The sequence below is a fragment of the Gymnoscopelus braueri genome, assembly GCF_963280865.1.
Source record: "Gymnoscopelus braueri genome assembly, chromosome: 23".
NCBI lineage: Eukaryota > Metazoa > Chordata > Actinopteri > Myctophiformes > Myctophidae > Gymnoscopelus > Gymnoscopelus braueri.
The window spans coordinates 12,912,660-12,935,159 of NC_137625.1; the positions used below are offsets into that span (position 1 = coordinate 12,912,660).

Consider the following 22,500-nt stretch of genomic DNA (forward strand, 5'->3'; position numbering starts at 1 on the left):
TAGAGTCACAGAGATTCGTTGAGAATTAGCAGAGAGGGAGCCTCTGAATGTTGGGTCGTTGTGCTCCTGGCCCAACTCTCAACATGTCCAGTGCAGGCGCGCTCTACCAAACAAATCTGCTTGCTGATCTGAGCACCGAAGTCTGACGTAATTTACACATCCTACCTGGGTCGCGGTTTTTCCCCCCGTTCTGAATTCCCATAGACATGTTTAATATCGCGTCAAATAAGAACTGTGTTCCAAAAATAAACAAATGACCCCGGCGGTTTTACTCTTATGGATATGAACCATCAACTGACGGTGAGAAAACGCTAATGTTACTTCCGACTAATTAGTTAAATTTTCGCCAGAAACAGACAATTTGTCAAAATTCAAATATGTGTGACAGACTATCATAAACGATACAGAGCCACCTCCCTGACAATATCGCCGAGACAGTTTGTTTATTTTTGGACCACAATTCTTATATGAGACGATTCTAAGATGACCCAATGTTATTCTCCATAGCGAAATTACTTTACGAACCAGGGGATGGACGAGTGATGTCAGGACTTCTGTACTCTATAGCGGGGTGGTTTTAGAATCCGCCATGAACTTTCCCAAACTTGTGTGGGCAAGATAGCAATTTTAGGGAAAGCGCAACAACACGCCCACAGGCAGACCTCCAGGCGCAAATCCCGCCTGGAGGTCGGCATAATGTGTAGTGCGGCCGTAAGATACCGTTTAGAAACGATGACAGCTGCCTTGTGCGGAATTCAAGGGTAGCGGGTAAGGCTAACGGGGTAAGGCTAACGGGGTAGGGCTTCGCATTAGATTTCGAGATATCTTGTTGGTGCAAGTATACATATTGGCCTGAGGGAGGCGCTAGAGGAAAGGCCATGGGGTCACCAAAATCAGTAGGGGGGGGGCATCCTGCACCCTGTAAATTCCATGAAGATCCAGCCCAGTCGTTTTTGAAATAATGATGTTGTTTGGGCCCACAGTGTTGGACAGACGGAGCCATCCAGACAATGGCATCGTTAGAGAGCCCTGCCACTAAGAGGGATACAAATAAAGCCTGGTAGCCTGGTAGCCTGGTAGCAGAGGCACAAGGGGAGATTATTAACACTCTCTCCTATTCCCTCAACATCTTGGACCTTCTGTCTTGATTGGGGGGACTATGATTATTCCACATCAGTGATCCAAGCCATCTGTCATTATGATCCCCCAGTGTCTCAGTTGGTCAATAATGCTTCTCTACTCTTACGCACCTATCTATCACCAACAGCAGATCTTTCAGTCTCTTCCATTTGCAATCTTGCTTTCCAGACAATTAAAGGGAATCCCCACCCCTAAAACAGAGTTTACGTTGTGCTGTTCCGATGATCTTAGAGAGTTCAATTGTTATCTACAAAATATAGCCAACTGTCTCACTAAGCTGTAAATCAGAGCATTTATATATGATATCATCAGGTGGGTTACACATTGTTCTCAATTTAAATGAAATGGAAAACAGGGGACAGCCCAACAGTAACGCTTTGCGCTTTTAAAGCGATATGGTTATAGTCAAATTAACGTCCTATTCATGTCCACTTAACATCATTTTAGCCAAATATTAAAGTCAAATTAATGTCCAAATAACGTCCTTTTAACGTCCTATCTATCAGGGTTGTCTCCTTCCACCCAGGGCCTCTATCACACATGCATGACTCGTTTTCACACACAACAACAGCCAGCGGGAAATTAATGAATCGAAATGAAATGAATTGTGGTGAAATTAATTAGGTGCTATAAAATTGAAGTCTCTGGTTACGTGCATGTTGTATCCTGAATGAAAGAGGACGCCCCAGGGGCACAGAGCACGAGAGCGCCACCTACAGAACAGTCACGGACGGTTAAGAGGCCGTGAGGAAAGGAAATAAGGAAAGGAGATGAGGTCATGAGATAAGGGAAGATATAATATGTCTACCGTCCAATGGTTCCACTGCGGTCCATATATTATATGGACCGCAGTGGAACCAAGTCCCCGGGGCTTTGTTGTGTTATCCTTTTAGCATAACCTTACTAACTGTACTGTTAACAAACTTGTTAATAAAGCATTCAATCAATCAATATACTGTAGGGTGCAGAGAGAGAGGGGGATGAGGGAGGGCAGCAAGAGATCATCAGGAATGTCAACGATCAGACCAGGGGAAAAAACTAAACAAAATGGCGGAAAGGTTAGCTTTGAAACCTTGACCGTGACAGATGGCACTTAAGTAGAGGTTTTTGAGGGAAGGAGACAAGGGAAGGCCATGAGGAGAGGAGAGGAGACGGAGAGAACCTGATCAAATTAGAGAGAGGGAGGACGTAGAGGACAGAGAGTCAGAGCAGGTCAACAGGTTGTAATTTGTGTTATGTTGGCTCTATTCTGCCGCTTTTCTCCGTGTTGGTTTGTCGTCACTAATGAAGACACAAAGTGCATCTAAAATACTAGAGTGGTTGTTTTTTTTGTCTCCCGTTTATACATGATGGAGAGAGAGAGAGACAGAGAGAGGGAAAGAGAGAGAGAGAGAGGGAGAGAGAGAGAGACAGAGAGAGGGAAAGAGAGAGAGAGAGAGGGAGAGAGAGAGAGAGAGAGAGAGAGAGAAGGAAAGAGATAGAGAGACATTGAGAGAGATGTTTACTGTATGTGTGGGTTGAAGTGATTAATCCACCTGCGGGTGGAAACTCTATGACCTTCAATAATACATCAATGGGTTTGGGCATGCGTGCGTGCGTGCGTGCGTGCGTGCGCGTGCGTGTAAGTGTGTGCGTGCGTGCGTGCGTGCGTGCGTGCGTGCGTGCGTGCGTGCGTGCGTGCGTGCGTGCGTGCGTGCGTGCGTGCGTGCGTGCGTGCGTGCGTGCGTGCGTGCGTGCGTGCGTGCGTGCGTGCGTGCGTGCGTGCGTGCGCGTCTCACCTGTGGGCGGATGACTCTCTCTATGCTCTTCAGGGCTGTGTCGGGGGAGGGGGGGGAGCAGTCTGGAGTGGGGCCCGTAGAGCTGTTCCCATGGTTACCAAGCTCCCCCTCACTCGCGGTCACATGGGGCGAATGGCCTTGGAGAGAGAGAGAGAGAGAGAGAGAGAGAGAGAGAGAGAGAGGAAAAGAGAGAGCAAGAGAGAGAAAAAGAGGGAAACAGAGATTTATTTTTACAATTTGAGATATATATCCGTTTTCCAACCTGTGGGCCGGGGAAAGTGGGCCTCCAAATTATTGGCATTTATTTATTCATTTATTTTTTAAAGATATTTTTGGGGGCTTTTCTGCCTTTATTTTGAGAGGAAAGTAGGCTGACAGGAAATGGGGAGAGAGATGGGGGGGGAACGGGAGTCGAACCCACGACACGCTGTAAGACTGGATTACCAGACATGTGGTATGCACCTGGACCGCTAAGCCACAAATGATTGGCATTTATAACATTCATATTTAGAAAATAATGTGAAAAACATTATAATAATATGTGAAATAATGTAAAATAATGTAAAAAACAGCACGGACGCGCACATGCATTTACGTCCCGGACAAACATAAACTGTAGGGAAAATACGGATTTCAGAAAGAGGACTGTGTTTCAATGCAGGAAAACACCCCAGCATCATTATATAGTGGCTGATAGAGGGGAAAAAATGCTAAATATATATATATAAATATTTTTAAAATGTAGGCTTAATGTTGCCTAGAATCCCTTTAAAACCTTGAAAAATGAGTTTTAAATGCGATACCGATAAAGAAGAACGTAAAGTATACTGCGTTGGATCCATCAATCCGAGCCAGAACACAATCAATTGATTGATCATTAAAATGCATGCGGCCCACCCATCTGACGAGTTAACACGGCAGCGGAACGGCTGCTGTGTTAAGTGGTCAGATGGGTGGGCTGCGAACGCTTTCAAGATTTTCAAGTGGGACAAAAAGTGTACAAAACGTTCAGCTTCTCTCCAAAAGATGGATGCGGATGGTTTCAAAGCAATAACAACAGTGAATGTTCCAATACCCATATGACCTTCTGTTCGGTTTCCTGGATACCAAAATAAAAGAAAAAAGCCTTGTTGCTGTTCTTAACTTAGCTAGCTCTACAGTAATGTCCAGCACTTATCGTGAGGGGAAAAAAAATTACGATACTGGGAAACTCTCCGACCCATTATCGTTATCTAATGTTAACTGGCTGATGATACATTACATTACATTACATTACATTACATTACATTACAGTCATTTAGCAGACGCTTTTATCCAAAGCGACTTACAATAAGTGTATTCAACATAGGTAGGGAACGAAAACTACTAATCACCAGAAGTCTTTAGTGCATTTTCTGCATAAACAAGCAACCAAGAGTATACCTAGCGCTAAGGTAAAAGTGCAATATATCAGCTACCTATTTCCTTAAACAGATGAGACAAAATAGCTAAATCAAATGAGCATGAGCTAAAACAAATAAGTATATCGACTAAACAAGATCCAATAAACAATCCAATAATCCAATAAACAATACAGCAATAGAAAACAAGCGTTCGTACAACTAGTTAACAACAAGTAGGTCAGGCAGGGAGGAAGGGTAGTGTTTCCTGAAGAGGTGAGTTTTCAGCCTGCGGCGAAATATGGGCAGTGACTCTGCTGTCCTAACATCAGTGGGAAGTTCATTCCACCACTGTGGGGCCAGAACAGAAAAGAGTCGTGACCGTGTGGATCGGCCAGAAGGACCCTTGAGTGACGAGGCAATCAGTCGCCCCGAGGTGGCAGACCGAAGTGGTCGGGCAGGGGTGTAGGCATCGACCATAGCCCGGAGGTAGGAAGGAGCTGTTCCTTTCACTGCCCTATAGGCTAGCACCAAGGTTTTGAACTGGATGCGAGCCGCTACGGGGAGCCAGTGTAGAGAGCGGAGAAGGATGGTTGTGTGGGAGAACTTGGGGCGGTGATAGCTAACGTAGTTAGGCTATGCTAAGCTATTTAGAGGATAACAAGAAACTAACAGCTGAATAGATGTGTCCAAGGGTTTTGACTCCTACTAACATATATCAGAGTGTTGATATGTAATAGTAAACATGGAACATGGTGGTACAGTAGTTCAGGCAGGGATGAGAGGACAGTGTCACGCTCATTCACCCTGCAATCAAATACAGTACAGCCATGATCTTAAAGGACTGGTCACCACCAAAAAATCTATCAATTACACCATGAAGCCTTGAATTCAGATTTTTTAGAGATTATTTAGTTTCCGTTAGTTATTGGCTTAGTTTCCTAAGCCAATAATTAGATAACCGATGGAATTTGTCAGATTATCTCTCGATAGAAAGACCTTCGACAAATTTCAGTTGTCATGGCAGTACCGCAGTTATGAAACACAGGACAGATACAGAAAAAGAGATGCAGCCAGGAATAAACAATGAAAAATTAAATAATGCTAATAATAATAATAATAATAATAGATATAGCTGCAAGCAGCAATACGGGGCCAAGCAATGCAATATGCATACATGCAATATGCATACATAGGCTATTAGGAATAAAGAAACCAAAGGAGATCTGCGTATACTACAGTACTCATGATTGGACCGCTCTGGATTTGCGGGTTCATGTGTATTATGATGTTATTTTAATATCTGTGTTATCTTTAGGTTCTGCCCTATGAGGAATTGATATGTCTATTACTGTAACATTGTCCATTTAATGAATGTGTGTGTTCAGGCTCCAGATTTGGGGGAGGGGGGTTGTGAGCTCAGAATCTGTCATGCTTGGGCAAATTGTTCTGGAGCGTCACAGGAGAAGAGCTACCCCTCCCGACCCTCTCCCCCAGTGATGGAAGAAGTACTCACATTTGTTACTTACTAAGTACAAGTATCAATACAGCAATGTAGAAATATTCTGTCAAAGTAAAAGTATGTCCCATTTAAAATGTCTAAAAATCCTTTGAAAATAGCAGATCTACAAACAACGCGTTGTGAGCTTGTAGATCGGCTATTTTGAAATAGACAAACTATAGAGTTGAAGTGGTTAATATATGTTTTGCAATAATAATCAAAATCTACAAAGTAACTAGTAACTAACATTTTCAAATAATAGTAGTGGAGTAAAAAGTACACTATTTGCCTCTGAGGTGTAGTGGAGTAGAGGTAAAAGAATAGAAAATTGGATATACTCCAGTAAAGTAAAACAAACTACCTCAAAATTATACTTAAGTACAGTACTTGAGTACATGCACTTAGTTACTTTACACCTCTGCTCTCCCCTTTGTATGTAGGTCTCAGTAGAAGTGACAGAATGAGCCAGTTTGAACCGGTCCGTGTCTGACAACGAGCCACCTGAGACCTGTTTTAGACTGTAAGGTTCTGACAGTGAAGAGCTGAAAATCCACTTTCCAAAAAAAAAGGTGGTAAAATTAGTTTCTATTTTAGTTTAACCACAGGGACTGGTGGTACCTTTCCAGTGGAACTACAATTAACCTGGACAGTTGGGTGCAAAAGACCTGTGTTTGGGTGCTAATCAAGTCTGTGCCCTTTCTTTACTGCTATCCATAATTGAGGAGCTACATGGTTAAACCAGGACTTTAAAGGTTATATCATGTTCCTGAAAACAAACAATAAAAAGATAAAACAAAATAAAATAGTAAAAAATGAAAATATACATCCACAGAACTTATAAAGAACATTGAATGATTGTGAAATAATTTGTATTATTTTGTAGGGATATCCAAACTCAACACGAATTACTTCAGAATTCTGTAAGCCGTAAAACTGATGGAAGCCATTATCCATTATGTTTTCATTGGGTAAGGTGCTTTTTGCCCTTAAGATATTCTTGTAAGACGGACACTGCTATACAATGTCGCAGACTATATGATTGCTGCCTTTGCTGCCTTGTAAAGGTGACAGGGAAATAGCAAACCTTGTGCCACAGAGGTTGCAAAAGTGCGAAATCTAGTGGCTGAATCTTGCCTAGTGGCCCTTTAATACCACATGAGAGAATTGAGACGTGGAAGTCGGGGTGCAACTCACAATTGACAGTGAATACTCAAATCCTTAGTGTTAATTTAACTCCAAAGGGTGTACAAATGCGGGTCCATTTGGTTCCATGTGTTACTGTATGTCACCTTTAGGCAAATAGAGTTTGAACATCGCACTCAAATTGCATTTATTTGTCAACAACAGTAAGAGTATAGCTCTACTAACAGCCCCTAGACTCCATGCTTCTCGTTACACCCAACTGGAAATTGGCCTGAGGGTGGCGCTAGAGGAAAAGCCATGGGGTCACAAAAATCTAAAGGGCTCATCGTGGAATCTAACAGTTAGACTATGAGATCTTGTGTGAAAAGTTGCTATTTTTGGCTAACGCTAGAGCAGTGGTTCCCAAACTTTTTAGCTCAAGACTCAAAACTAGTGAAAATAGCAGATCTACGAGCTTGTAGATCTGCTATTTTAACAACTCATTAACCTTTTTTATTTATGAGTCACCAAAATCAACCAATATATAGTCGTCCTTAGAGCCCTGTATGAATCTAGAATCAATGTGTACAGTACAAGACACTGCCACCAGAAAACATTACAGAGCTGAACTATTCTAAAGTGTGACTAAGAAAGTATACTGTGTCTTAACCCATTCAATCTGGGAAAGCATCTCTGTCATTTTAGATGTCTTTGGCTATTCAAAAATAGCAGACATACGCACACACATTTTTCCACGAGCTGGAAATATTTGTGTGTATATATACACACACACACACACACTGTGTATTATGTACATGCGTGCATCCATATTTTCCCTTGCATGCATGTACTGTATGAAACAGCGAACGAGAGAGCGAGTGGGGTGAATACATTGTGTGTGTGTGTGTGTGTGTGTGTGTGTGTGTGTGTGTGTGTGTGTGTGTGTGTGTGTGTGTGAGTGAAAGAGAGAGACAGACATAGAGAGAGAGTACAGAGAGAGAGAGTACAGTATGGGTACAAGCCAGAGGAAAATAAGGTTTTCACAAATTTCACACGAGTCACAGATTCTCTGCATGTTAGGACTGTGTACTGTATGCACATTTGTGTGTGTGTGTGTGTGTGTGTGTGTGTGTGTGCGTGTGTGTGTGCGTGTGTGCGCGTGTGCGTGCGTGGTACAAAGCCTGACAGTGTTTGGATTGACACAAATATGTCTCTGTCCACTGTGAAGGCCAGCTGTACTGCTTGTTAATGCAGACATGCTGCACTGTGTGAGCTGTGGGAAATGAACCTCTCTCTACTCTATACAGTATGTAAGAGCGAGACCTCTCTCTCTCTCTCTCTCTCTCTCTCTCTCTCTCTCTCTCTCTCTCTCTCTCTCTCTCTCTCTCTCTCTCTCTCTCTCTCTCTCTCTCTCTCTCTCTCTCTCTCTCTCTCTCTCTCTCTCTCTCTCTCTCTCTCTCTCTCTCTCCCTCCTAACAAGACAGTAACTGTCATATTGTATACAGTACAGGCGCCTCCTCTCCAGGCTGTCACTTCTGACTGTGCTTTGACAAGCAGATATGCAAGGTTCGATTTGCTGGGGGGGGGGGGGGGTAGCTTTGAACATGAAAATGCACGCGTTCCACCCATCTGACCACTTAACTTACCTTTCGGCTGCCGTTTTTATCGTTTGTTTAAGGATCCCTAGCTCTGGTCCATAGTGTTAGGAGTTCTCCTTAACGTTATGCGACACTTTTTCTATTCCGCCGGTTGCGCAAAACAAAGACGGGTTTAAGGTGGTGAAAGCCTACTCTCCTCGGTGGAAAGACTCTCAGCCCCCCACCTTCCGTCTAATATACACTTTTTGGCCAGAAAATAAAATATTCCACTGGACGGAAAAAAAGTGCGCCCCCTACAGAACTGGTCAATGAAATCTTTCTATTTTGCTATGCGAACACTTTCGAGATTTTCAAGAGGGCCCTGATCCAGAAGAGGTTGGGAGCTGCTGCTCTCGTGCCACCCTTTGACCGAACATTCCACTTGCACTCAAATCATCGTTAAATCCAAGTGGCTGATTGTCATGAAACTTTCTGAGTGCATTCATGCTCCCTTGAAGATGAACCCTAACTATTTGAGTGACCTTATGACCTGTTCTCTAGCGCCACCCTCAGGCCAACTTCCAGTTGAGAGGGATGGGAAGCATGGACTCTAGGGGAATTTAGACTTTTATCCACTTAAACCCCAGCATCCGTATTGTGAGGAAAGCTTTAGCTGAAAATAGCCGATTGATAAGCTTGATGATCTGCTATTTTCAGCGAAAGATTACCCCACAATAAGAGAAAACTGAAAAGACAACCATATGGGGTTTAAGTGGTTAAGCTGGGCCTCACATTTTCGCTGAGTCGGGCTGAATTTCAGCCCCGTCGGGGCATCGTTTGTTGTGCAGAGTACAGGGTGCGGTGTGTTTGTAGTGTATGTACCGTACGCGTATGCGTGTGCGTGTACATGTGAGTCTGTCGTTTTCCAATTTCCCTTTACACCCCAACCGTCAATGGTCCTTCAACATTCTCAATGGGCCTTCAACATTTCTAACAGCAGCTCTCTCATGTGTTCAGTCCTTTTCATTTAGCCTTCACAGCACGAAGACAGGAGAGAGATGAGGCGCGACGTGACGAGACATCACATCTTTAGCCTCAGGCAGGAACATTCAATATAGTCAGGAAGGAGAAGATGAACAAAAAAACATCAAAAGAGGTGCTTACACAGCAAAAGTTCTCCTGTGAATACCTGATGGATGCAATAACTGCATCCTGGGGTTTTTATTTGATCACCAAAACCAGACAGAGACCTTCGGTATCAAAGCACACTCTTGTATAACAAGGCCATGTCATAAATTTAACTGCGGGGAAGATTTGTTCCAATATATCCCAGATAAAGATAGCGGTGGAGCGATGTCATTTCAACAGAGTGTGTCGTGTTAGTGCTGCAATGAAACAACAGTCTGTTGATTGAAAAGCTACAGAGCTGTTCAATATCGTAGCAATAACCTTGTATCTCCATAATTTGTACTTTTTAAAGTTTTTTGTAAATTAATGCCCTGCTTCGTCGTACAAGTCAAGCTTTTAGATCTGATATTTTGAAAGAGAACGTGATTAATTCTGTGGGTTTTATCTAATGACAAGTATAACAAGAGCTTGTGACAAAAAAAAGAACAACTACTTGGATCCATTAGAATACAAGTTATATGTTTTTTTCCATTTCCTGAAAAGTAACAGTTTTGGACATACAAGGTTTTTCCACCCGACAGAATATATACTACGTACCTGTATATGAAGCACACATGAAATGCTACACAAGAGTGCACGCACGCACTCTCTCACACACACACACACACACACAGGTTTGTAGCATCTAGTTGCACACGTCAGCAGCTCTGTGTTTACCAGTTTGACGACAGTATGTGTTTATCTCGGGAGGAGTCGATGATAGAAGGAGGGGAAAAAAAAAAAAGAGCATTTTTGATGTGACCACTTGGCAGTGCTTTCTGTTTTCTGAGTCTCGGTTCTGCTCTATATGGCACGTACAGTAAACTGAAGGCTATGTATGGTGCTTGGCTTGGAGGCTTGCCCTGGCGCGCTATCTATTTTGTCTCCTGCATTCCTAAGATTTATAATTTGACACCCTCGGGCTGTGTATTATAGATCTTAGGCTGCCGGCTTCGTACAGCGGCTGGATTATGCGTACGAGGGTGCCACGGATTATGGGGAAGAACCGTATATCCTATTTACTTAGTGTGAAAGCCGACAGTCTGCATGGCGTGGGAAACACCACGTGATTGGAATCTCATGCATGTATTTGCGTGCAATGCACATGGCGGAGGCAAGAGGCCGGGATGTTTTACAGGTTTTAGACATCTCATGATATGGGGATGAAAAAAAGATAGAGATAAGAGATGCATGGATTGAACTGTGGGAAAGGAATAGGGAGACAGACAGACAGACAGACAGAGATAATCAAGATCCAAGGAGCCCAGTTCTGAAAACCAAAATAAGACTTGTTGCTTGGCAGTTTGAGCTCAGAATGAGGGACTGACATAGATTACATAGATTGTGCATTACATTCACCCATTCACACACACTTTCATACACCGATGGTGGAGGAAACCATGCAAGGCACCAACCTGCTCATCGGGAGCAATTAGGGGGTTCAGTGTCTTGCTCAAGGACACTTTGACAGTAACTCTGGGGGAGCCCCCCAACCCGGGATCGAACTGGGAACCTTGCGGTTTCCAATTCACTCTACCCGGCCACTCTACCTCTGAGCCACTGCCGCCCCGGTCTCTGGTGTTGCAGTAGGCACTAAACTGTCTCTGATCTTGTGGTACGGACTAAACTGGTCCCTGGTGTTGCAGTAGGCACTAAACTGGTCTCTCTAGTCTTGTGCTGTGGTATTGGTGTATGTGTCAGTGACAGTTATTGGACAGTGGAATAAGATGAGGCATTTGTGACGCTCCGAGGCTTTGGAGAGTGAGTGCTTCAGTGCCTCCTCAGCTGTGAGACTGCAGCCTACAGCTTTCAGTGAGCCACGGCCAGCCAGCACAAGAGAGGTGCTTAATGCAGAGAGGATTAATGTGTCAAGAATTGTCACTCACACTGAATCTCTCTCTCTCTCTCTCTCTCTCTCTCTCATCTCTCTCTCTCATCTCTCTCTCTCTCTCCTCTCTCTCTCCTCTCTCTCTCTCATCTCTCTCTCTCTCTCTCATCTCTCTCTCTCTCTCTCTCTCTCTCTCTCTCTCTCTCTCTCTCTCTCTCTCTCTCTCTCTCTCTCTCTCTCTCTCTCTCTCTCTCTCTCTCTCTCTCTCTCTCTCTCTACAGGGATAGTGCACAACAGTAATTACTGTAAATGTACAGTGTTGGCCAAGCGGCTCATTTTCAACCGTAGTCCCCTAGAAACTGCAAACTCCACACACAGACTGGCTCCTGGGCGGGTTAAAACCTGGGACCCCAGGACCGTTTAGCTGCGAGTGCTTAGTAACCAGGGTTCCATTTGTTTAACCCATTAAGACATGAGGGCAATTCTACGAATGCCTTCTAAATCAGAAGTTCTCAAACTTTTTTTGTGCCAAGGACCCCCAAAATGATATGTATTTGGCCGCGGACCCCGATCTGAAAAGGTTTTGTGCCAGGGACCCCCCGAAGAGAAGATTTGTGTAAAAAAAAACATAAAAACCCTTTAGAATTTTTCAAAAATGTTCAAAAATAGCTGCTGTACAAGCCCTGGTGAGTTTGTATATCTGCTATTTTTGAATAGTCAATGGTAAAATCTAAAATGACACAGATGCAAAGACATAATTTTTTCACTATTTGTGAATTTTCTTTGTGAAAATGTGCCCAAAATAGTGATGGCAGGGTTAATGTGTCCTTAATGAAATTGTAAAATTGTGACATTAAATTTTAAAATAGCAGATCTACAAGCTCACAATGCGTCGCGACGCGTTGTGAGGTTGTAAATCGGCTACTTTCAAATAGCCTAAATGTATATAGGGCTGAAGTGGGTAATGTGTTTTGTAATAACAATCAAAATCTACAAAGTAACTAGTAACTAAGTTTTAAAATAATTATAGTGGAGTAAAAAGTACAATATTTGAGATGTAGTGGAGTAGAAGTAAAAGTACAGAAATTTGAAATACTCCAGTAAAGTAAAAATCACACCCTGTGTGAAGTGGGCGGTGTCTTCCTAGCTAACCACAATACTGAATGGAGTCAACCAATATATATGCTTTGATCTGAAAGAGCCACTTAGTGTCAGCATGTGTCTTGCTAGCTAATCACAATACTGAATGGAGTCGATCAATCATGTACAAAAGATAAATACATTTATCTTTTGTAAAACACACTTTATGATGGACAAAACCATAACTTGAAAAAAACAATAATTTGGTTTTTTTCAAGTTATGGTTGCTTATATAGGGCTATGCACATGTGTCATGTGACACTGGCCAATCACAGTCCTGAATAGATTGTGATTGGCCAATCACAGCGCAGGATAATTGTACAAATTTCCAAACCTCACTTTTAGGGCCGGTTTCACTGCCCAAGATATTTGTACATTTTTCCAAATCTCACTTATAGGGGCGGTTTCACCGCCCAAAAAATACCTCAAAATGTTTCTTAAGTACAGTACTTGAGTACATGTACTTGGTTACTTTACACCAATTCCACTGCACCACCGTGCCCTCCACTCACAGCCTCTCATCCTCCTCTGAAGGACACAGACTGGCAAAATTAGCCACATCAAAGTGGGACTAGAAGCCTGGATCCCCCCTCCACCCCCACCCTCCTGCTGTGTCATCATGGATTTGCATTCTGTCGTTCCTTCGCCCCGAGATGAACCCAACCCCCCCCCCCCTCCCTTCCCATCCCATCCCCGCGCCCAGCTCTCTGTCTCACACTAGGCATGTAACGATTCACTCAACTGACGATACGATTCGAATCACGATACTAGGTTCACTATGATTTTTCACGTTTTTTAAACACAAAATTAGTTTCCAGACAAATCTTTTTATTATTATTAGTTCTCTTACTCTCTCTTTTTTTTAAACACTTTTCAATACAGTAGCAAATGACTGAAAACTATTTTTTTTATCAATTCTCTTACAAAGATCCTGTATTTTCTTCTTTTTCTTCTGCTGTTTGCATCGCGATTATTATTTTTTTTAGATCGATTTAAATTGGCGATTTTAATCGATTTACGATAAATCGTTACATGCCTATCTACTTTGACTCACTCGCTCGTTTTCTTTTTTTCTTACATATCGTCGTTGTCGGGCAGAAACCTCTTATGTCCATATTATAACTTTTTGCATACTGGATTTTGTATACTGGATTAATGATAAAATCATGGATATATATATAGAGCATTTCATATTAGTGCCACCCCTTCAAGGGGATGTTGGGCTAAGGTTAGGACTTTATCCAGAAATCTATGTTTATGATTGTTTATCTAGCTTCATGCATACTGTTTAGTACTTAATTCATTCCTGTCATTTCACCCAGTTCTTTACACCTGTAAACGTGTGATATGTGACAATAAAGTTGATTCTCTCTCTCTGCATTGTGGCATCCCCTGGGAACTGTTCATCCTCCTATAAGCCTCCACCTGTTTGGCATTCATAGATAATACAGGTACACAGTCAAATTCAAGGTTTTTAACCTCTAAATTCAGGTCATTTATTCATATTTCCTCCACTCTGATTTTTTTTTTTTTGGAGATTAATCAGATTTTTGATTGACAGACACTTAATTCTTTCTGCAACCATACATTCAAGAATCACTTAAAAACTGGCCTCTCTATCGTGGACATGTCATTACAGGCTAATTCAAATTGTGTAATGTTCTTTTTCAAATATGGCAAAAATAGTAGATCTTATTGTCTTTTTGTAGATCGGCTATTTTTGCTATTTGAAATCAGGCTTAAGTGGTCACTTTTTTGCCACCCTCAGCTTTTTTAATGAAATGACGCCTCTGTTCCTCAGTGAAGGGGATGCCGAGTTACTTGCTCTATGCCTGACTTTCCTGCAGTCCAGTGATGCTCACACTCCCCCCCCCCTTCTTAGAACTGACAGAAGCTGAGACCCCCCACACATGCGCACGCTTTTTTTCAGATATGTCAAGACGCTTTGACACACCTGATGAAGATGTATTGACATTGTCACGTTCTATTTGCCTGCACCCTGTGATTAAAAGGCTTCAAATGTCCGAGTTTGCGCCAGTGACTTCTTTCATCACGCACACACACACACACACACACACACACACACACACACACACACACACACACACACACACACACACACACACACACACACACACACACACACACACACACACACACACACACACACACACACACACACACACACACACACACACACACACACACACACTCCACCAGGCTGTGGGCCACCGGCACGGCAGTTCCCATGGCAACGTACAGTACAGGTGACTCACCAGCCTGTACTGGAGGAGAAGGCATAGGAGTTGGTGATGCAGTTGCCGTGACAACCGAGGATGTGTAGCATCGCTATGGGAGCTGAACCGTGGGCGTTGGATGCTGAGAGGCACTGGACCAGACCACAGCTGAATCAAACTGTAACAGGCCTCCAAACTATCCACTGTTTTCTTTGCCGTTCATTTTATCAACAACTTTTTCGATTAACTGAATAATAGAGAAGCAGATTTCAAATATTGTTGCTGTCGGGCAGAAGCCTCCTATCTCCATATGCTAACTTCAACTTCAGTGTCACACAAAAGTATCGAAAGTAGCAGATCTGCATGCTCGAAATGCGGCTAAGCGACAGCCTTTTGAGCTTGTAGATCTGCTACTTTTGATATTCTTTTAGTTCAATCTTGAAAAGTAACTGTTTTGGACATATGAGGTTTCCACCTGACTGAGACTAAATGCAAATTTCATATTCAACAAATAAACTACACAGACGGCAACATAAAAAAGACAGATACATTATAAATAAATCACAGCACTGCAGGCACTTGTTGTGCTGTGTGTGTGTGTGTGTGTGTGTGTGTGTGTGTGTGTGTGTGTGTGTGTGTGTGTGTGTGTGTGTGTGTGTGTGTGTCCTACCATTGCGAGGGCACGTGCTGTTGAGCCTGTGGCTGATGTCCAGCGAGGAGGGCTTGCGTGTGACGGCGGTGGTGACGGACTCGTACGGGTTGTCCTCGTCCTCCGGGAGGAAGACGTCCAGAGAGGGAGAGGTGACCACCTCCGCTGAATGCTTGGAGTCCTGCACAGGAGGGGAGAGAAGGAGACACTTAAGACAGGGGTCTTCAATGTTTTTCTGTCCAAGGACCCCTCAGCAGAGAGAGAGAGATGAAGCAGGGACCCCCCCCCCCCACTACATATTGTATAAACTTGTGCAAAGATTTGGCGGCCCCCCTGTAGTAACTCTGTGTTCCCCCTAGGGGTCCCGGGCCTTTTTTTCATACGGTGAAATTGCTGATCTGCCAGTTTAGCTGTTTTTGAAAACGTTTGAACAACTTCGTCCTATAATGACATGCCCAAAGTAGGAACGCCAGGTTAAAAGTGTTTAACCCATTAAGACCTGAGAAGATTCTAGAAATATCTTCTAAATCCTAACAATTTAAAAAAAAAAAAAAAAAAAAAAAAATCTTTCCTCGATTTTTCAAAAATAGCAGATCTACAAGCTCATAGCGCGGCACTCGGTGCCGCGCTATGAGCTTGTATATCTGCTATTTTTGAATAGCCAAAGACATCTTAAGTGACACAGATGCGTTCCAGGTATCAATGGGTTAACCCATTTAGACCTGAGGCGATTCTAAAAACGCCTTCTAAATCCTACAAGTTTTCTGAAAAACTTATGTCGTCTCTGTCAGGGAGAAACCTCATACTGTATGTCCAAACTGTTGGGATTCAAATTAAAAAATTGCAAAAGTAGCAGATCTACAAGCTAAAATCGAGCTTGTAAATCAGCTACTTTTGGTGCTTTTGTGTGACGCTGTAGTGTGATCAAGTAGGGCGTTAATTTATGAAAAAACACAAACAGTTAGAATATGGAGATAAGAGCTTTCAGCCCGACAACAGCGATATACAGTATAGCAACAACTAAAATGACACAGAGGCGTTCACAGCTTGAACGATATAACAACATATAGGTCTGTAACAGGTCTAAATGGGTTACTTTTTTTAAAGGGATATTTCACTTTCAAAAAAACTTTTGGTGATTTTATCATCTACTCAAGCCTTTGGGAGCCCCCCAGACAGTTTTTAAGTTGCTCGATTCAGTATTTAGATATTTGATATTAATTTTATCAGACACGCCCCCTTCCTATACAAACCCATTGTAACTTCAAACTCCATTTTAGCCATGTTAGATTCATCAAAAACACCCGTCCTTGGTTCTGGTGACTCACCCTGCCCTCCTAATGCGTGAGGGGGCCGTGTTTTTTTTCATTTATTTTATTTAATTTTTTTATTGTTTTTTCATTTTTCATTTCCCCCCAAAAAATATTAAAAATAAATGAAAAAAGTAATTGAAAAAACACGGCCCCTTCGCGTATTAGGGGGGCGGTATGAGTCACCAGAACCAAGGACGGGTGTTTTTGATGAATCTAGCATGTTAAAAATGGAGTTTGAAGTTACAATGGGTTTGTATAGGAAGGGGGCGTGTCTGATAAAATGAATATCTAATATCTAAATATTGAATCAAGCAACTTAAAAACTGTCAGGGGTGTTCACAAAAGCCTGAGTAGACGATAAAATCACCAAAAGTTTTTTTGAAAGTGAAATATCCCTTTAAGTACTTTTAAGTATTTTTACTCATTTTATTTACTTTTAAATATTTATACTCACTTTGATTACTTTTTACCCACTGTAGTTAGTCACTTAAATTATATTTAAGTGACTAACTACACTGTGTGTGTGTGTGTGTGTGTGTGTGTGTGTGTGTGTGTGTGTGTGTGTGTGTGTGTGTGTGTGTGTGTGGGTGGGTGGGTGTGTGTGTGTGTGTGTGTATGCGCTCTTCACGCTTTCTTGCATGTCTTTAAGTGTTGCACTGTCTCCTGTTTGCGTTTAATTAGTGTAACTGGTTGCATTTTTGTGTTGCAATCAGCTGCAGCTGTTGTTGCCGTGTTTTCTTTTCTGGTTGGAGCGGCTTGCACTGCTCAAAAACGGCAAGAGTTCAACCATACTTGCCATCCAGTGGGTCCAGACCCAACTTCAATATAGTTTGATTCGCTGCAGAGTATCTGATCACAGCAGGGTGAAAAGCCCTCTTCCTTTTTACCAAACAAGTATCTTTTGATCACAAAACTCCTCAAAGCGATTCTGGACCCAGATACAAAATGGAACAAAAACAAAGCAGAACTGAAGCACAGAAAAAAGGATAGAAGCCATTTCATAGGCAGTTTCACACGTGCGCACGCACACACACACGCACACCAGTATTACTATAAATGGTAAGTGGTGCATTTATATTGCGCCTTTATACAGTGATTGTGCATTACATTCACCCATTTTAACACACATTCACACACCGATGGCGGAGGAAACCATGCAAGGCACCAATCTGCTCATCTGGAGCAATTAGGGGTTCAGTGTCTTGCTCAAGGACACTTCGACAGTAACTCTGGGGGAGCCCGGGATCGAACTGTTTCCCAAGTGGCCGCTCTACTTTCTGAACCGCTGCCATTTGTGAGGACATCTAACATTTTAGGATGGCAATTTTATAAATGCCATTTTTTAACCTTTTTGTGCCATTTTCAAACATAACACTAAAGCCAGAGTTATACTTGTGCATGTTTGTCACGCGCCGAAAATAGCAGATATACAAGCTTGTATACTTGCAACACTGATGCACAAGTAAGTATAATTCAGGCATAACTCCAACCCTAATACCTAACCAAAGCTCTAAACGCCTAATCCTAAACTTCAGTCCTCAGTTAAATCCTTAACTGAGGACCAGGGAAATTTTCCTCCCAATGTCTATTTCTCAAATTCTACTACACTTGTAGAGATATTTTGTTAGCGCACGCACACGAGAACACACACACACACACACACACACACACACACACACACACACACACACACACACACACACACACACACACACACACACACACACACACACACACACACACACACACACACACACACACACACACACACACACACTCAGGTGGTACCGTGGTTCAAAACAAACAGCAGGTGTCAGGAGAAATCATGTTCCTCAACATTCGAGCTGCATTATATTCACATGTGTGTCACACCGCCTGCTGATTCTAGAGCCCCACTGATAAGACAAATGATTTGACTCCTCTGAAGACATCTTCATGTCAAGGACCCCCATTGATATGTATTTGGCCGCGGACCCCCGTTGAAAATGTTTCGTGCCAGGGCACCCCCAGAAGAGAAGATTTGTGTTAAAATGTATTTCATGATTAGAATTTTTTTAATTAAAAAATAGTCAACATATAAATGGATACAGTGGTTAAAATGTATGTGATGCCATATTAACTACTTTTGCTGGGGACACCCTGTATGGACCCCACTTTGATAACCACTGACTTAGAGGTTAGTCTTTGACGTCGATACCATGGTGTCATACTGATGAAATCGGGGATATCATTATGCCAATATCGTTCATATCAGCGGTTCTGGACAAACCCAGACCGTGTTTGTAGATTGTGGATCAGCTATTCTCACAAAGGATATTTAGTGTAGAGCTTTCAGTCAACTAATAGACTTTAAGTGGTTAAAATAAGTACTGGATTGGTGTACAAACAAACTGATGATGACAGAGGATGTTGTCGCGTAAATAAAGAATTGTCTCAGAGGCAGAGAGACAGAATCTAAGGCCCTCATCATGTGATCTGAATGAAAGTGAAAAGACCCAGGCGAGCTCTGAGAAATACACCATAAAGGGCCCTCTAGCCCATTGTTTGGTTGCTGATTAAAAAAGAGCATATCTCCTCCTGTATTCCTCCCAGAGGAAACACTATACAATCTCTTCAAACAAATTAATTTGATCTCGTTCACAAGGGGGAAAATCCTGTCGTTTTCCTTTTTTCAGTCCCTTTGTTTCAAATGCTCACTGCGCCTTAGGTTGGGTTAAATGCCAAGGACACATTTTCCCAAGGGGACAATAAAGTAAACCAGAATCAAATAAAATGCATTTAGAGGATGATCTGGTTGAAGTCCATGCTGTGTATAGTCTCGCGTAGCCAGTTGATCAGAGATCTCCACCTACTGATCTACTGATATACTTCTGGGGAAATCTGTAGTCACTGTAGTTGCTAGAACAGAGCGGAGAAAACCAGTGCCAGCAAACCTACGCCTACAGCTTTGAAAACCAATCCTGAGACGGTCCCAAATCCCAATATGAAGGAACACTCTAAAGTCTTTGCATTGGTTCTGCGATGCAGTTAATTATTTTAGGGCCCTATTTTCGCCAGTGCATTACCATTATCCCTAAACTTCTTTGCCATTTTTTATTATTTTTAAAAACATTTTTTAAATAGTTCAACTAGCCGATCTACATCGACACGTTGTGAGCTTGTAGATTGGCTATTTGAACTATTTGAAAATGTTTAAAAAAATGGCAAAGAAGGCACTGGCGAAAATAAATCTCCCACCCAGTTTTAGCCCCTACATTGAAGTCAGATGTCACCAGACGTATCGGCAGGCTATGCGAGACAACATTCTGTGACGAAGGACATCTCTTCACAACAACCGGACACGAACACCATTCACCACCCCAGGGGTATTTTTTACAGTTTCTCGTTGCGGTTCACTGCGTCCGCGGCGTGAAAAGGTCGAGCCCCACCGGGTTGCACAAGAGAGCACCGACAATGTTCCCCGTGTGAGAGAAACACAGGGAAAGTGTCTGGGGGGAAAAACAAAAGGTGAGCGATGAGCGGCTAAAGGCAGGGTTCCTTCACACTGTACTGACTGACTGGGGTCTCTAGATGACTGCGTCGTCCCATAATGCAACACTCCATCATCATTACCTGAAGTGTCACATGGCAACCCGCCCCAATGTTGCAACGCATCCACGTAGGTATCAGTGGTGGGGTTGTCGCAATGGTTAGTAGGGAGCATGTGCACGCACACACACACACACACACACACACACACACACACACACACACACACACACACACACACACACACACACACACACACACACACACACACACAACACACACACACGGGCGCACGCACGCACACACCTGTGTCTAACCACCAGCTGATTTCTCATCCCAGAAGACTTTGCCTTTCTTCCCCGACTGTCTCCCAACACCTGCGGTAGCCATTATTCTTCCTGTCAAGCTCTCCTACTACATTACCCAGTTTGCACTGGGCCATCAATCATGCGCTGAGGGGTGAGCTCAAAGAGGATTAATGAGGTTGGCCGATACACTCCTCCTAACACACTAAAACAATGAGTGCTAATTTATCCATTTATAACTAAACAATGTATTTCTTTGCTGTAGTGTAGTAGAAGACGATCTTGTAGGAACACACCCACACCCACACAAGCTGTGCTGATTTTGGACCTTACTAGCTGGGTAAGGTTATAGGTTATAGCGTTGATAACCAGATCGAACATTCATTTGAATGCCTTTCAAAAGATTCGAGCATCTATAGAAATTCCACCCAAATATTACATTTGAACGGTGGATGCCACTCGGGTTGCCACTGTTAGGTTTATTCATCTTTTTAATTAATCAAAATGGTCATTAATGCTATTCTGACACGTGTGGGCGTGCACACGCATGTCAGAATAGCATTAATGACCTCGGACCCCCATCTTTGTGCCAGGGACCCCCAGAAGAAATTATTTATGTAAAAATATGTATATATATTCAAAATCTTCCAAACATTTTCGATGTTTTTGTAAAATGCACAGACAGACGTACGTACGTATGTACATCTGTGTGCGTGTGCATGCTCATACTTCATTCCATCCCTCTATTGGCCACCCAAAAAAAACTATCTCTTTCTCTTTCTCTTCCTCCTCGTCTGTCTCTGTTCCCCCGGTCAGCGCTGCATCAGACCATCAGTACAGCTAATGGAGTCCAGGCAACAGTTTGATTTCGTACTTTCTTCCTCACAGGTGGCTCAGTCGTTCCGATGATGTTGATTCAACATGACAGCCTCGTTAGTTCCACCTGTCACTCACAGAGAGAGCCCTGAGAGGGCTTCAGGAGTCAGGACACGTGATGACTCGATATTGTGTGTGTGTGTGTGTGTGTGTGTGTGTGTGTGTGTGTGTGTGTGTGTGTGTGTGTGTGTGTGTGTGTGTGTGTGTGTGTGTGTGTGTGTGTGTGTGTGTGTGTGTGTGTAGAAAGACTTTGTGACAGGAACCAATGTTCCCATCAGAAACGTATAGAAGTCTTATAAAGTTTTGTCGTTGCAAGTAAGGGAATTAAATTAAAGACTTCCAGTTTACAATTTAAGCTTTAAAAAGTGAAATGTTTCAAAAAGTAGAAAGAATGTGAAAAATGTTCAAGTATTTACTTCCTTGGCCTATTGGCAGCGTGCACAATGAAATTAGTCTCTGATCGGTCCAGTGATTTGTGAAATTACCTGCGGACGGACAGTCACACACCGACGGATGCAATCCACCGCAGTGCATCCGGCTGTGTTGAGCGCCTATACTGTACGAACACAATTGGCCCGTGTTCGAGGGAGGGGAAGCCGGCCAGAGAGGGTGATATTTGTCAACGCACCAACTCCTACGGGCCGGAGGAGTTGTACATTTTTGAATCATTTTTAATAACTTAGATTTTTTTTTTAAGACAAATCTTCTCTTCTGGGGGTGGCCTGGGAAGAAACCTTTTCAGATGGGTCCATGGCACAAAACAGTTTGAGAACCTTTGCTGTATGTCCTCCCGGTGGTGGCTGGCAGGTGAGCCAGTAGGATATACAACATAAGTGTGTGTGGGGGCGAATGAATTGGCAGAGCAACATTGGGGAGAAAAGGGGAGTAAATAGAAAAGAGAGTGAGCTGCATGCAGACTCATACCTGTTCAGGTGAATAGCTGTGTTATAACAAATACAG

The 22,500-nt window shown here is 42.9% G+C and overlaps 1 protein-coding gene across 2 annotated transcripts in view; it reads right to left on the reverse strand.

The window, feature by feature from the left end:
• anks1b (ankyrin repeat and sterile alpha motif domain containing 1B) overlaps positions 1-22,500 on the reverse strand; it is a gene marked incomplete at its 5' end in the record, with an annotated part of 338,563 nt that overhangs the window by 140,261 nt on the left and 175,802 nt on the right. For both annotated transcript variants that reach the window (XM_080421028.1, XM_080421027.1), the window contains 2 exons: positions 2,919-3,055; positions 15,540-15,699. In XM_080421028.1, coding sequence (XP_080277154.1) covers positions 2,919-3,055; positions 15,540-15,699 — 297 coding nt within the window. The remainder of the gene's footprint in view (positions 1-2,918; positions 3,056-15,539; positions 15,700-22,500) is intronic.